General features: G+C 35.5%; 1 protein-coding gene across 2 annotated transcripts in view; it reads left to right on the top strand.

Moving 5' to 3' along the window:
• The window catches only part of ABHD17B (abhydrolase domain containing 17B, depalmitoylase), a 41840-nt gene extending 25893 nt beyond the window's left edge, over nucleotides 1-15947 (top strand). For both annotated transcript variants that reach the window (XM_045840889.1, XM_045840890.1), the window contains 4 exons: nucleotides 6704-7173; nucleotides 10610-10789; nucleotides 12985-13192; nucleotides 15691-15947. In XM_045840889.1, the coding sequence (XP_045696845.1) occupies nucleotides 6707-7173; nucleotides 10610-10789; nucleotides 12985-13192; nucleotides 15691-15717 (882 nt within the window). In that variant the 5' untranslated portion in view covers nucleotides 6704-6706 and the 3' untranslated portion in view covers nucleotides 15718-15947. The remainder of the gene's footprint in view (nucleotides 1-6703; nucleotides 7174-10609; nucleotides 10790-12984; nucleotides 13193-15690) is intronic.
• The last annotated feature ends 1317 nt before the right edge of the window (nucleotides 15948-17264 follow it).

Below are 17264 nucleotides of genomic sequence, written 5' to 3'. Positions count from 1 at the left end.
AAATGCCATGGTTGGTTGGATTCAGGTCCAGGAGCCTACTGATGTGTCTCTCCCACATTTTCTCCTTCCCTTCACCTCCCTCTAAAAATAAATAAAGACTTCTTTTTTTAAAGAGTGGTTTTGCCAAAATTTCTCCCTTCAGTTGGAATTTTTTTAAATAATGGTATTTTAATTTTTTCTTAAGTCTTTAAGTTTCCATTCCCATATAGCATAGATAATGCAGTCTGTGTCTTCAGAGCTTAATTTTCCTAACAAAGCCTGTCAATCTTGTCCTGTTATCTTTCAGACAGTGGAGTGCTTCTGCTGCTGATTTCTATAATAGTCTAAAAGAGGAAAAAGATACAGTCTACCTCAAAGAAAAAAAGAGTTTCACAAAGCTGTATTTCTATGTAACACATACATTAATAAGGTAGAAAATGTGTTAAAACAACATTGTATTAAAAACCTAGTTTCTAAGTAACACTTAGCAGAAATCTTGGTCATTATAAATATTTGGATGTTCCATCTTGACTGAAAAAACATGTTACCAAACTTCTTATAAGGTGAATATTTAGTTTCTCTGTGTGCACTGACCCTGCTACATTCATGTTTCCTGCTTAGCACGGTACTTTGGTAAATGCTGCCTCAGATCACATGCATACCTGATTTTGTGATGGCAGTGCCCGACTTGCTCGGTGCTCTCAGAGGGTACTGGGAAGTGTCTGATTTTCCTTGCTTTGGTACTGACATATCCCCAGGCTACAGAGCTTGTTATATAACTGACCACCTTTGTATAGTAGTAGTATAATGGTTTCTTTTGGGCCATTCTTTTGGGATATGTTAGGCTCCTGTCCCCTTTGTACAGAACTGACCCAAAATCTGATTTCTTTTTATGCCTTTTCATAGTTGAGTATCTTCTCTGCTGTTAATTCTGACTTTAGTTCATTCTGATCTTTGCTATCTCTTGCTGTCAGTAAACATCCACCTCACTTTCCATTTCTGGTGCTATAAATCTAATTTAATTTTTATAACCAAAAATAAGTGTTAAAAATGGGTTTGTGTGGTTTTTATATTATTTTTTTCTCTTTTTTGTTTTTTTCCCTTTGTTCTTTACATGTATGTTTTTATAGTAGCAAATGGACCAGTCTTTACATTTTGTGCGGTCTTCCCAGTTTTAATCATTTTTTTTGTCTTTAAATGCTCAGAGATTTGTTTATAACTTAAAAAAATAATCTCTGGAAGGTGTTGCAGAATCATTTGAGACCTCTAGAAACCTGATTTCTAAATAAATGAACCTATAACTAACTGGACCTAGTTGCAGATTCCCTAGGTGACATGATAAATTCTGACATTCTACAGTACAGAAAGTGTAATATTATTTCTCCAGATTTATTCATGAATGAAGTCAAATTCAAAATAATTCACCTGGACTTTAGAATATAGTTCTTAACCTATACTAGTATATTCCAACTTAAGTGATTTATCATTAACTACCTACACTCTAAATTGGATAGAGCATAGTTATCAAAATAGCACACAAAATGAAGAAAAGATATAAGCATTTTTCAATGTTTTCTCTAAAATCTTCTTTAAAAGACTGTTGAGTACTAATTTTGTTATAACAACAAAATCCTGAATTCCTGAGTATCAGTTCTCCTTTGTAGATGAAATAATATGAGTCGATCTGCATTACCAAGAAACTGTTAAAAAGGAAATCGAAGGGAGAGTTTTCACCCAGTAAAGTGTTATTGCATCAGAAATTGACAGGAGTCATTTCAGTAATTTTTCTGTCAGAAGAGAGGAAGGAGATATAGTAGGTCATTCTATTTAGGGACTTTTTTTTTTTTAACACTACTCTTCCTGTTTTGCTGAGAAAGAACTCAGATGTTCATCCTTTTCCCTTTGTCATTGAGCAGGAAAAGTTACCAGAAGCAGGTTCTTAAATTATTTTATACAGTTTTAGGAAGTTCCTCTTGTTATAAGTGAAGTAAGTAACTGAGTCCTCTGCCAAAAGGAAAACCGTAATTTTCACAATGGGCCATCTGTTTAACATTGAGTTGACCTTCCATTTGTGAATGATATTGAGAGAGGCAAGATTTCCTTCTCCCTGAAAGACTGCTCTGAGCTTCATAACACACTGCATGATTTTAGAACCTAGCAATTATTTTTCCCATGTACGCCCACCCCCCAAACTTAGGTTTATAGGTTTTTACTTGACTGCTTCTATTTTATGCCCCTATAAGAAACTTAAATAACCTTCATAAAACATATTTGCTTTATTTGTTAACATGTGATTTGGTAAACCTTTTTCTTTTGTGGGGGCTTCTTAGATGCAGAGAGTTGAGTTAATCTTATGAATTTATTAACTCATCCAAAAAAATTAGAAACCCTACTGTGTGTCAGGTACCCTGGGGGACCAGCAATAAGCAAGCAGATATGACTTTGCCCCCTGGGACTTCTAGTCTAGTTTGTGGCACATTGTTGTCATCATCAATGAACACGGACCCTATCCTTGTTGTACTTGATACTTATTTTTTCCCTTCTATAAATGTCCATTCAGATATGCATGTCCTTGCAAATATACAACATTTTTATGTTTTTAATTTACATTAATAGTGGCATAGATCTGTTTATTCCTTTTTTCACCTAGAACTATATTTTTGAGTTCTAGCCATCAAAATACTACTTCTGACTCTGCATAATGTCCCATTATCAGCATCCAACACATTTACATTCATTTCCCCAGTGATGGAATCTATATTGCTTTTACACTTGAGACTAGTAACGCTGCAGTGAGCAGCCTTGTGCACATTACCTAGGTGTCTGTGCAATTATTTCTTTGAATGGGATTTGGGGTCGTAGGTAAATAAAATGGCTTAAGCAGTTCACAAAGATTCCTCTCCCCACTCTCCCCACCCCTCCATTCTCAACAGCACTTGATGTTACTCAGTTTTCTAATTGTCATTTTTTGTAGTGTTGAAGTGATATTTCTTACATTTCTTTGACAGTTGGTGAGAATGACCTTTCTTGTTATACTTGTTTATCTCTCTGTAAATCACCCATTCATATATTTTGCCCATCTGCTCTCTTGAGTTAACCTGGGTTTTTTTTCTTGTTTTTTGCAGAAGTTCCTCATATTTTAATATTAACCCTCTGACAAGCCCTGGGCATGCCCTCAGAATCCTTTTCAGCATAACACTGCAGGGAGTTTAGCACTAGTGGTCATTTTTGTTCTGCCTCTTGTTGTAGTCAGACTAAGCATTTTTTTACTGCATAGAAATCCTTTATTTAAATGAAGCTAAATCTATCACTGTTTTATCTTTTGTGGATTTTTAAAAGTTATATTAGTTTTGCCTTTTAGTTCTATAATCCCTGTGTGAGTTATGATCTTTATGTTCTACATACTAAGAGGTAGGGATCCAACTACTTTTGCCTATTAGGTAAATATTCCCAGAACCATCTTTTCAAGGATCCATTTTTCCCTACTGCTTGGAGAAATCATTCGGGGTGTCCAACCTGCAGCCCCACAGGCTTCATAAGGCATAGGATGGCTATGAATATCACCCAACACAAATCTTCTTCCAGTGTGGCCCAGAGGCGCCAAAAGGTTGGACACCCCAACAGAAGATTCTCATTTATGGGTAGGTCTGTTTTATAAGTTCTGTCTTCTGTTACTAGGTCTATTTGTTTCTTTCCAGCACCTGTCTGTCTGTCTTTGCTTCGTCCTTGTGTAGTCTGTTTTAATACCTGAAACCCAACAAATAAACGGATATGGTTGCTCTTTCTTTGTAAAGTTACCTTAGCTTACCAAAAACCTTTTTCCCCCCCTTAACAGTTTTATTAAGATATAATTCACATGCTGTACAATCTACTTCCTTAAAATGCACAATTTGGTGGGGACAGGAGTTAAAAAATATATTTTTGGAGAGAAATATTATCAACCCAGGCATGTGCCCTGACCAGAGGAATTAAATGGCAACCAACCCACCAACTCTGGGTTCAGTTTCAAGGAACTACCAAACTGTTATTCAAATTAGTTGCCCCATTTTACTTCCCACCAACAGTGTATGAAGGTTCCCGTTTCCCCAGATCCTCATCAATGCTTGCTTGATAAGATCTTTTTGATTATACCATGCTAGTAGGTAAGAACTGGTATCATTGTGGTTTTGATTTGCATTTTCCTGATGACTAATCATGCTGAGCATTTTTTCGTGTTCTTATTGGACATTTTTATGTCTTTGGAGAAATGTCCATTCAGATTCTTTGTCCTTTTTTTTCCATTTAATTTTTTTTATTACTTGAAGTTCATGCATTTCATCAAAGTTATTTAATTCATTGTCGCTTTTTAACTTTCTGTAGGTCTGTCTTTTTCATTTAGTATTTTGTCTTTTGCTTTCTCTTGATCAGCCTTGTCTGAGTACTCTTTCCACAAAACTGTGAATATGGGTTCAGGCTTCCTTCATTGTACAACTTAACAGTTTCAAAACTTACCACTGTGTCAGTTTTGGCAGGTTACATAATTACTCTGCTCCTATTTCCTCAGATGATAGTCCTTACGTCAGGGGGTTGTTGAAAGGATTAAATGAGTTAATATATGAACACTGTCTAAAATAATGCCTGACAGTAAGTACTTGGTGAATGCTAGGTGTCGGTAGTGGTAGTGGAAGCTTTTTCTAATAATAAGCTTTTGGGTCTGTTACATTTTTCTGTTCTTTTTGTTCTCTGTTGTTGCCCTCTACCCCTTATTTTATTTTTTCTTATTTCTTTATGCTTCTGTTTCCTCTTAAATTTAACATGCTGATAAATATTCAAAGCTAGATACCTGTAATGAATAATTATACTTAAGGTGTGTCCTACAAACTATTTTTCTGGTGGTTATATCTGAGTCATATTTATATTCATGTTTTTCTTCTCTCTTTACCCTTTCTTCTAATCCTCTTCATGTTGTTATTGTCCGGAGTTTTGATTTTGGATTATTAGGGATGTTCTTTTCCCTTTTTTTGTTTGGATCCATTGCTAGCTTACAAAAAATATATTAACTTGTCATAGCTCATATATCTCATAGAATCTCCTAGACTTATTTTCCTCTTTGCCTGACAAGCCCTGGGCATGCCCTCGGAATCCTCTTCAGCATAACAACACTGCAGGGAGTTTAGCACTAGTTGTCATTTTTGTTCTGGCTCTTGTTGCAGTCAGACTAAGACATTAGCTTCATATTCAGGCTTTATTTGCTCTGAAGGCTAAAAAGGAATAAAGGTAAAATAGTAAGTAAAATTGCTTCCCAGTATCCAAGAGATACTTTCCTGCCCTTCCCTTACTTATCTTTTAAAGCCTTTAATGTCACTCCAACCATTGTTTCTATCTGTACTGTTTCTGCTTCTTTCTACCTAATTAGTTCAGAGTGGGGAATAAATAAATTTGTATTGAGCAGTACAGACAGGATTTTTGCTTCAGTACTCACTGAAGAGGGAATTCTTTTCCCTCTAAATATTTTCACCCTTTTAGTCAGTCCTGAGGTGGTTTCTTCTCATTTTTTGTATACTTCTGTACATTTTTCATATCGCTGTATTTAGATATTTTTTGGTGAATTAGGTGCTAACCAAGCCTCTGGAAGATACTTGTTTTGAATGCTTCTTTTTCCTTGAACTAAGCAAAGGTCTATTACTGCTTAAAGAAGATAGGGATTTGAGAATGGATAAGATAGAAGGAAATTCTGGTAGGGCAAACAAGTATTTATTTTTGTTCCTGACTTAATAGGAGGTGGATATTTTTTAAATATTAATGAGAAAGACATAGCAGGAAATGGACCATTCCTAAGTGAGCCAACTTCTCTGTTATATGCCTAAACTGTATCATCATACTTGTTCTTCACTCTGTTCACTGTGGGTGTTGGCCTCACTTATGATGGCAGTGAGAGTCAGAAGATAAATAATTTGCCCAAGGACACACAACTAGTAAGCAGTCCAGTTGGGATTCCACCCACCTCTGTCTACAAACCTTTATGTTCCTTCTCATCTAACAATTGGGGCAATTTTACCTTTACCAGATTCTACCTTTTATTCTTACAGGTTATTTGGGCATCTGGCACAATGGTTAAAATGATAAAGTTCTGGTATAAATAGTGTTCTGAGCCCTTGATAATGTAGCTCAGTGATATGGGACAGTGACTGAGCTGGGTGACAAGTCCTGATTCCACCACTGCCTTACCTGTGAGGGACCGACACACAGGATTGTTTTGAGGGTTAAACTTATAAATATGTATAACAAACACTTAGCACATTCCTGACAAATAGTAAGTGCTTCATAAGTACTATTATATATTTACTGTTAGCATGTTAAATTCCTAGCTTTTCCATGAGATTCTGAGCAGTTTCACTGAGTTTCACAGAAGTTGTGAACTATACTATTTCATACCTCCTGTGTTATTTGTAGAGAAATAACAAACATTACCACTACTCTTGTGTTATTTTTCATATTTTGGGTAAATATTTTAAGATATAATCACTACTCTTTGAAATATATAGTATTTGAGTCTCTCTCCTGATTAGCAATATTTGCTTCATCCCAGGATTTACAGTATTTCTACAGAAATCCCCAAAGTGTGTTTTGGTTGAAGATACTCAAAACAATAGTAGCTGATGTCTTCATTTAACCTCCTGTTGTGTGAGAATGCAGAATCCACATTCAGTGATTAAAACATTTGCTATTTCCTTTTCTTTTTCAGAAGATGAATAATCTTTCATTTAGTGAGCTGTGTTGCCTCTTCTGCTGTCCACCTTGTCCAGGGAAAATTGCTTCAAAATTAGCATTTTTGCCACCTGATCCAACTTACACGCTAATGTGTGATGAAAGTGGAAGCCGCTGGACTTTACACCTATCAGAACGAGCTGACTGGCAGTACTCTTCCAGAGAAAAAGATGCTATTGAGTGTTTCATGACTAGAACCAGTAAAGGCAACAGAATTGCCTGCATGTTTGTACGTTGCTCACCCAATGCCAAATACACATTACTCTTCTCACATGGAAATGCTGTTGATCTTGGTCAGATGAGCAGCTTTTACATAGGACTAGGATCAAGGATTAACTGTAATATATTCTCATACGATTATTCTGGATATGGCGCAAGTTCTGGGAAACCAACGGAGAAGAACCTCTATGCAGACATAGAAGCTGCTTGGCTTGCTCTTAGGACAAGGTAAATGGTTATTGGCAGTTATTTTCTTCACTTAGGATGATTAACTAAAATTGTCTTGTATTAGAATAGAATAAATGCTTTTTTTAATAACACATATCTGAAAATAAGTAGAGATTATATTTACCACTATATGAACAGTTAAAATTAGATTGTAATTTAACTTACTAGATTGTGGTAAAAATGTTTATTCAAAGCTGTGGCATTTCACAAGAATGAGAGAATGGTGATTAAGCTAATTACTCATTGACTTGATCTATCATTAACAGTGTAAGAGGCTGGATTTTTAAAGTATTCTGTAAAACTGAGATTTTACTTTAAATTTGGAGAGTTTCCGTGAAAAGCAATGTTATGATAAATTGAGTAAATTCTCTTGGTCAGTTATATCTTGATTATAACTATATTTTGGGGGGAACTAGAAATTGCATTAATTTTTTCTAGTCACCAGTATATTTATAAATTTGCTTGGAAAAAATGCAGTTTCATGGACTTAAGTGTATTTTCTTATCATTTAGTATACAATAGATATTTTAGTGTAAGTTAAGAAACAAAAATGAATGCCCATTTTCAGAGTTAGCCAGTTGAATATATTATAGTATAATAACTGTCAGGGGTATGATGATACATTTTTAATAACATTTATTGGGATAAAATTTACATGTCATAATTAACTCTTAGAATATAGATTCAGTGGACTAGCTAAGTTAAAACAGATAGCCTTTATTTTATTGTTAGTGCTTTTTATGAAACCAAGGAGGGAAAAGTAAATAATGAACTTAGTTAATTAAAGGACTAAAATTTACTATGCATCCTTCACCCATAAACTTTAAAATCATTATCTTTGTGTTGTAATAGATAAAACACTAAACTGAGTCCTGGCTGGTGTGGCTCAGTGGACTGAGTGCCAACCTTCAAACCAAAGGGTAGCTAGTTCAATTCCCATTCAGGGCACATGTCTGGGTTGCAGGCCAGGTCCCTAGTTGGGGACATGCAAGAGACAACCACACGTTGATGTTTCTCTCCCATCCGTTCCTCTCTCTAAAAATCAATCAATCAATCAATCTATCTTTAAAAACAAAACACTGGATTGAGAGTCAGGATACCTGTGTTCTAATTATAGGTCTGTTACTAACTTACTCCAACTTTGAACATCTGTTCAGTAAGCAGCTGAACCAGATTAGATGGTCTTTAAAGTCCTTTCTAACTTGTAGTATTCTGAAATTCTGTTATTGCTTTGAATACTCTGATGTGAAATTGGCAGCTGCCTCTGCTACTCTGGAGCCTTGTCCATTACCAGCTTTAGCCTAAAACCCATAGTTACCACCAACAAGGCTGCTACCCAGCCAACAATAACTGTGCAGCCTTCAGAGTTATGCTGATGCTACAGATGTTCATTTTCCTAATTTTTTCATTCCCATAAAGTACACACAGCTAGATCTGTTGTAAAGAAAATTTTTCTGCGTTTACTTACAGTTAGAGTCAGTCTGGAGTAGATGGAACCTATACTCTGAGACATATCCAAGTGCTTGAGTAGGACTGATTAGAAGGAACTATGGGAAGGTATGTTGTCTGGATAGTCCAAAAAGGCCTGTGCCCCAGAAAGGGCCATAGGGAGCGCACAGGGTTGGTCTTCCTCTTTCCTAGTGGGTGCTCAGGTAATTTGGAAAGCTCTGTCATCTTTTCAAAAGATGAGAAGCTGTCATTCAAATGGCTCTTAGTAGCCAGAAGTGACGCCCATCAGGCATCTAAAGCAGAAAAGGCATATCTGGCTGCACTTTTAACCCCTAACCCCACATTCATTAGTTCCTGTAGCATCTCATTTAAACTTGAAGTAGTTTACATTTGGACAATTACACTGTAGACAAGTAGCAGTGCCTGGAACATAGTATTACCCAGTATTACCGAGTCAGTGAGTTTATATACTTAAATCTTAAACGTTTTTAAGATTAAAGCAATCCTCTTGAGATTTTAGCTGAATTAGGTGTCATTAGAATTGTCATTCATCTGTTTATCTTTTCAATCACCATTTCTATGGTAAGTAAAGGGAGATTTTAAGAAGTACAGTAATCTGCTCTTGTCTCAAATAATACATACATTTATTCCATATTGTAACCATATGTCACATCTCATCACTATGACCAACTTTAAAAAATAAAATGACCCACTTTTGATATTTGAACAAATAAAGAACTTTTCTTAAATTGAGTGGAAGATAAACAACTATCCATTAAACACCAATCATTAAAATAGTGATTGATATGTTTCCAAATTTAGTCAGTGTACATTTAATTACATATATCCATTTTTAAGATTGAAATTTTATCCTTTCTTTTTATTCATGCCAAAACTACCAACTCGGACATTTGTGCTTTTGGTTTAAAGTACATTGATATTACACCTTGATGTTATCTAAAGTAAATTTATTTGCCTTTGATAAAAGGATAGTAGTGCAAGAACAAATCAGCTTTAAAAATGAGAGCATTACCTGGTTTCCTGTTTTTGAGCCTATTCAACACAATCTATATGATACAGAAGAGAATGGTGCAATTTATTTTTTAATACTTTTTTTAAGAATTTTTAAAAGATTTTATTTATTTTTAGAGAGAGAAGGGAGGGAGGGAGAAAGGGAGAGAGAGAGAGAGAGAGAGAGACAGATAGATAGATAGATAGATAGATAGATATCAATGTTTGGTTGCTGGGGGCCATGGCCTGCAACCCAGGCATGTGCCCTGACTGGGGTGCATCATTTGCCAGCCAAGGCGAATGATGCAATTTAAATAAGCTTTGTTTTACTATTTTCATAAACTCGTCATAAGCCATTTTTCTGCTCCTTTAATGGAAAGAGGTATGTGCCTGGCTGGTGTAGCTCAGTGGATTGAGCGCAGGCTGAGGACCAAAGTGTCACAGGTTCGATTCCCAGTCAGGGTACATGCCTGGGTTGCAGGCCATGACCCGCAGCAACCGCACATTGATGTCTCTCTCTCTCTCTTTCTCCCTCCCCTCTCTAAAAATAAATAAATAAAATAAGAAAGGAAAGAAAGAAACAAAGAGAGAGAGAGAAAGAAAGAAAAGAAAGAAAGAAAGAAAGAAAGGTATGTGAAATTTATACAGATTCACTTGTGTTGGACAGGGATTCTTATGTAAATTTTTCTCAAAGCCTAGCAGAAACCAAAAAAAGAAAAAAGTTGAGGTTTTAAAAGACTTCAGCAATTTTTCCAAAAGATGATACTAAAATAAGAAGCTAAGAAAAAGACCTTTACTGTAGCATTAAATATGATAGTGATAACTAAAAACTTAGACAGTGCCAACAAATTTATATTTAAAATCCAAGTCATTTGGTTATTAGATGAAGTCCTTAGGGATGATTGAGCATTTCATACCAGTCCAACTCTTTTTTTTTTTTTTTCCTCCCCCCCCCTTTAACTTCTGAACTTTGTAGATATGGCATTCGCCCTGAAAATGTGATTATATATGGCCAAAGTATAGGGACAGTACCGTCTGTGGATCTTGCTGCTCGATACGAGAGTGCTGCTGTTATTCTTCATTCTCCTTTGACGTCGGGAATGCGAGTTGCTTTTCCTGACACCAAGAAGACCTACTGTTTTGATGCATTCCCAAAGTAAGTATCAATATTCAAAATATTGAATTTAAAGAAACATTTGAGGGAATTTTATTCCATCACTTAAGGCATACATGAAACAACTCACTTAGCCATGGGCTTCTATTTTACATATATTATAGATATATGTAAAATATATAGGTATTTGCATGTATATGTATATAATATAGGTATATAGATACATATATTATTGTGAAAAATTAACCTGTGAAGCAAGTGGCAGCAGGACATCAGTCTGGAAGCTGAAATGTTTGAGCAACAGTCATCTGATACAAAGTGCAGAGGGCCTTTACCCAGACAGTGGTACTAGTATTAAAGACAAGATAATGAATTCGAGAAATAAAATTGATAGAACTAAATTTCAGGCTGGATAGAGGATGCCAAACAAAGGAACTTGAATGTAATTCCCAGGTTTCTGACTTAAACTGCTAATGGATGGTGGTCCCATTCAGTGAGATACAATACTGGAGGAAAGAAGTAGAGGAAAAATAAGATGTGTGCATAAAAATGAGTTAATGATGTCTAATGGTATCTGATTGACAAAAGAAGTGAACTTGAAAAAAAAATTGAGTCTGAAGTGAACTAGGATAAGTATTGTCACCAAAAAGTCTGCAAACATTAAAGCGTTAGACAAATTGGAAAGAAGGGCTACTTCTCAAGGTAGTTCCCACCAGCTCAAGAAGTGAGAGGAGGCTAGCAAATTTGTTTTATTTTCTTTGCATAATTGACAACAATACAAAGGGATTTTTTGGTAAGTGATAGATGGGCCAAAGGCCAAATCATCACTTGGTTCTTTATAAGAACAGCAACAGTCATTACAAGAACATTTTTTTCATCCTTAGCTGATAAGGAGTCACTTTTGCAAAGTTTATGGGAATGTATGATGTTATCACCAGAGCAGGCTGTGGGAGGGAGATTTTGATTTTTAGTTTTATTTTGGTTTAGATAATAGTAGGTTGGAAGGAATGTGCATTATATTGCTTTTGTCTAGCTGAATAATAGAGATGATAAGGATGTGTTTAGGGTAATGCTATTGCAAATAATATACCTAACCATTCTTTCCTTACCTAATGCAACCTTGTACAATTTCATTGATGTTCCTACTTTTCATAATTATATACTCATTTATGGCAAAAGTGCCTTTTCTCTCTCTGTCTCTAAGGACTTTTTAAAAAGAGTTGTTAATTGTAAGATTTCTTCTCTGTGTTTTATGTTTCCTTTGAGTTGCCTTTTTAGTTCTGATTGTTTTGATCTCTTATGTTAAAGTGTTCTCCATTGATGTCTGGTGGTTCTTGGTTGCCTGTTCATACAGAGTAAGACAGGGACTGAAGTGCTGACCTGAAGCAGGTGACTAAGACTTGTTGCCTGAGAGATTCACCATAGAGCAATCTATTCAAGCCAGTTAGTTGGGGATTCCCAGCCCCATGTCAGTATTCATATACCTTTACTTTTAAAGCGGACACAGACTGCAGAGAAGACTCTAAACCCCCCCCTTGGTGGATGAAGCTCTGGGTGCCAGCATTCTGGAAGCCCACTAGGGGAAAAGGGTTCGCAGCAGCCAGTATGTATATGCTCACGTGTCCTCTGGTGCCTCTGCCCCAAACTGACTGGCAATTCCCTAGCCCACAAACCTTCCGGTTTTAGGTGGAGAGCAGTTACTCTGCTGCAGAAAATAGGGGAAAGACACTGGGGGTGAGGGACCTAAACTAATTCTTTGAACAAATTCTAGAGATTTCAGTCACTCACCTTCATCGCCTCTGTCATTTCCTAACCTTCTCAGGTATTCCATGCAATAAATGGGGTTGGTTCTTTACCTTCTATATCCTCTTAAAAATTATGTTTTCTGCTGTTTTTCAGCTCCAGAATTTTGTTATGTGTTGTTACATTTGCTCTGTTTTTGTGAGTTAATACCCCAAAAACAAAACTTGCTGCCATATGAGTGCAAAGAGGTATGAAGTTAGCATAGTAACCATTGAGTGATTTCCTCAGAACAGAAGTGCATGAAATTAACTTTCCCAGATAATCTTAAGGTAGCCAGTATGTGAAAGTGACTTGAATAATGTTTGAAATCCAAGAGGCATCCATCCTTTCTGGTTAGATTCTGAATTCTCTGTCTGATATAGCATAAGAAAATTTGTTTTATGGTTTTTTCATAGTTAATTCATTGATTTTTCTTCCTTCGTTTTTCCCTGCAGCATTGACAAAATCTCTAAGATAACTTCTCCAGTGTTAATAATTCATGGGACTGAAGATGAAGTCATTGACTTTTCACATGGCCTCGCATTATTCGAGCGTTGCCAAAGACCTGTGGAGCCCCTGTGGGTTGAAGGGGCAGGTCACAATGATGTGGAACTTTATGGACAATACCTTGAAAGGTTGAAACAGTTCGTGTCACAGGAACTGGTAAATTTGTAAAATATTATGTAAATTTGCATACCGGGTTTTCTTTTGCTGAACTGCACTCCTTGGTAAACAGTGTAAAACCTGAAGGTTTTGTTTACAAATCATGTAAGTTGCCTTCATAAATGTACAGGTAATGATTTGTTAACAGACTTAATGAAGGTTTTAATTACCAGAACTATAACTGGAAATAACAGTATCATGCAGTCAGGCTGTGTAATTTATATTTTTTCTGTGAATTTTTTTTTAAACATCAAAATGAGTACTGTATGAAATTTTAATTCTATAAAATCAAATGCTGTAAAAGTATTGCCAAATGCTTTTGCATATGAGAAACAAATTTATAAATATTTTTAAAACATCTCAATGTACTAAATCTTATCCTGGTATACAAATGTAATATTCTTTCAATAAAAAGCTGTATATCTGAAACAATTCCAAGTACTCAGTAGAATACTAAGAAAACACAAGTTCACTAGAGGTGACCTAAACCCTGTTGTACAGGGATAGAGGTATAAACAGTTATTTTATTGTAAAATATATTGAATTTTCTGTATTCCTTGGTTATCATTCATTTTCTCCTTTTAAAAGAAAACTGATGTAAGTCTTAATTTTTATGCCATCTGTTAATTTACCAACTAGTTATCTTGTAAATGAGAAGCCATTATAGCACTGAATTTTAACTAGTTTTGATTTGTAAGTTTGGTACTGTGAGGCAACTACTTAAATTTTTTATTTTAGTTATTTAAAAGGCATTTAGAGCTTCAAGAATGATTTTTGTATGCATTGTTGTTTTAAATTTTGACTGGTCTCGTAAAATTGCAGTACTCTTCATTATAAATAGATGACCTGAAAGTCCATTGACCTTGAAGACCACAGACTGGCTTCGGTCCCTTTTCACTTTGGCTCTTTTTAAGAATAGAACCTATTGTTTTCATTTACTATCTGAAGATTTCACAGATTCACTCCTGATGCAGGAGATAAGAAAACATTTAATTCATAACTTTTATATTAACCAGCATAGGAAAAATAAAGTTCACACACAAAAACTAAGTTGCCTTTCCTTGAATGAATCATGCCTGAATTTTAAAAAATGAAAGAAAAATAGAAAATTAAATTAACGGTATGTAGTCTAATTTGTAAATGAATGAATATTGAAATAATACACACTGTGGATATCTTTTAAGGCCTTATGTAGTTTTAATTGTTCTGCTTGTTCTGTGGTTATGTCTAAGACTCTAGTATATGATTCTCTTCAAAGTATATCAAGTATTGTGAATGCTTTGGTTCAGATGTGTCAAATTAACAGTAAAACAATGAATATACCACTCAGCTGTGCTTGTTTGCCTTCTTCCATGCTCTCCTCTGTGTAGAAAAAGTGGAAAAGGGGTTTCCGTTCATCTTAATAGAATATAGTTCTTCAGTTTTCTAAATTTTGTCACTCCTTTGGAGAGGTTTTTCCTTCTCAAGATTTCTTGGGTCCAAGATTGTCTTGGGTCCAATACAATTCCTCTTTTGTGCAACATACACCCAGAGTTTAGCTGGGATGGTTTTATTTTTTGTTTGTTTTTGATTACCTGGGAAAGTCAAAATTTTGATCATGCTGATTTCTTACTCATTCAACAAATATTTATTGCATGTTTAAATTCTGCAAAATCCTATGCCAGGTAAAAATAGACATCGACCATGTCCTTCACAGACTTCACAGTATAACTGAGGAGACATACCTCATTGCACAGGTATTACTTTTTGGATAAGAACTAAAAGAGATCAGTAGGGTGTTATAATAGTTAAAAGGTGTATTCCTGGGAGGGGAGGTTGTGAAGGAGGCGAAGGAAGAGTCCCTTGAAGGAGTTTTCGAACTGAGCTGTGAAAGATGACGAAGAAATGACTAAACCTAAACATTCCTGGCTGAGAGGTACAGCTTGTGGAAGCCTGGAAGGAGAATGGCATATGAAATTAAGGTTGGCCAGAGTTCAAATGGAAAGGATGGCATGAGGCTGGCAAGCAAGTTAGAGGCACAATTATGTGGTATCATGGGCCCTGATCACTGTCCTAGAAACAGGAGAAAAGCCATTGATAAAAAACATGAAAGTACATTTGTCAGGACATTGCAGATTTTAGCTTTAATAAGAAAAAAATGGCAGCCAACTATTCAGGAACTGATACAGTCTTAGGGTGCTGAAAAATTTGTCATTGGTAAATAATTTTATAAAGTGCTGCAATATCTACAATATTGATTTCATTTCAAGATTCAGTGAGAGGATGTTCACAAACTAGAATAAATCCTGGACTGTTTTACGAAGTTAGAAAGAGTCTTATAAACAAACACAGAAACTGAATAGGGTTATGTGACTAAGGAATAATAATTAACCTTCAAGTTTTTTTAGAGTGATATACAATTTATTCTTTTTGACCCTCAGTAAAACAAAGTGAAAATTGTAAATTGGTATATTAGAGCTCAATATAAAAGCTAACTTTATGGTTTTTTGTCCATCAAGGTAAAGGAATTGCCTCTGAAGAATTAATGAGTACCATACTACTGGAGCAGAACAGAGAAGCTGAATGACATGTCACAATGCTACAAAAGAAATTCCAGATTTCAATAAGTTGAACAGCGTCCTTTAAGACTGTATATTCCACCCTGACTGGGGTGGCTCAGTGTGTTGGGCATCTTACCAAAAACTGGAAGGTCACTGGTTCGATTCCCGGTCAGGGCACATGCCTGGGTTGCAGACCAGGTCCCCATTTGGGGGCTCATGAAAGGCAACCGCACATTGATGTTTCTCTCCCACTCTCCCTCCTTTTCCCCTCTCTAAAAATAAATAAAGTATTTTTTTTAAAAAGAAATGATTGGTTAATATCTTTACATTTTTAATGTGGTAGGAAAATCTCTCAACCCTACTCATGTAATAACTCATACCATTTTTTAACCTTGGCTAGAGTAGACCCAGGTAAACTTACTTTTATATTTGGCCCTTGGGCATACCAACATGGTGTAATTTGCATGTTAACACTAGTTCTGGAAAAATTATCAGCAATATATAGAACTCCTGCCATATCTTACAACTATAAGAAGTGGAGTAAGAACAATAAATTGATTTTGTTATCTTTATACTTTTTCAGACTTAAAACACTCAAATTTATCAGTTCTATATCTCACCTAAGAAGATATATCATAGCTCTGACAGGTGTGGCTCAGACAGGTTGGTTGAATGTTGTCCCACAAAGCCAGAGGTTGCCGGTTCTATTCTGGGTCAGGTTACATGCCTGGGTTTGGTCCTCAGTCTGGGTGTATGCAAGAGGCAACCAATCGCTGTTTCTCTCTGACATTGATGTTTCTTCCTACCTCTCTCTCTAAAAAGAAATCTTTTTTTAAAAAAGAAATATAATCATTTTTTCTCTTTGTGATTTCTGTTGCTAGCTTTAAAAAAGCTTGATAAGTGCATTTAGATGTTCATAATGACAAAAGCTTGAACAGCTTTTCAAGAACAGGTACGGAAAGCCTGATAAAAGTCACACTCTTCCTAATCCTTTCATTTTACGGGTGAGGAAACAAACCTAAGAAAAAAAGTGAGTTTCCTAAGGTCTAACAATCTAATTGTCAATGATTGTACTATCTCATCACCAAATTTATCTGGACTTATATACCGGTGATCTTTTGAACTATAATACAGCATAAACTTAGTTATTCTCTTGTTAATCATAACTTTATTTAAATGGCTCTTAGATACCAGCAGGTTTATTCACTGAAGAGTAGATTGATAGGTTGTGCTTTTCACCTTTCTCTGATGAATTGTATGTGTAAGTATTTAACACTATTTTACTAAGCTCAGTAACAGCTACTGGTTGTGTTAAAACCTAGTGAACATGGTAACTAGTCAAATAAGTGTTTACTCACATTTACTTGAAATTATAAACATGCTGAGAATATGCAATTACATTGAATAAAGTATCAGAAGTTACTAATTGCTAAAGGATGAGCTTTTAGTAAATTGCTTTGGTTTTAAACAGGCTGTCTATTCAAATACAATGATAGCATATTGCTAATAATAATGTACACCCCAAATGTCCT

The sequence above is a fragment of the Phyllostomus hastatus genome, unplaced genomic scaffold, assembly GCF_019186645.2.
Source record: "Phyllostomus hastatus isolate PE091 unplaced genomic scaffold, TTU_PhHast_1.1 phas_contig_34, whole genome shotgun sequence".
NCBI classification, from domain to species: domain Eukaryota; kingdom Metazoa; phylum Chordata; class Mammalia; order Chiroptera; family Phyllostomidae; genus Phyllostomus; species Phyllostomus hastatus.
This window is presented reverse-complemented; position numbering and strand designations above follow the sequence as displayed.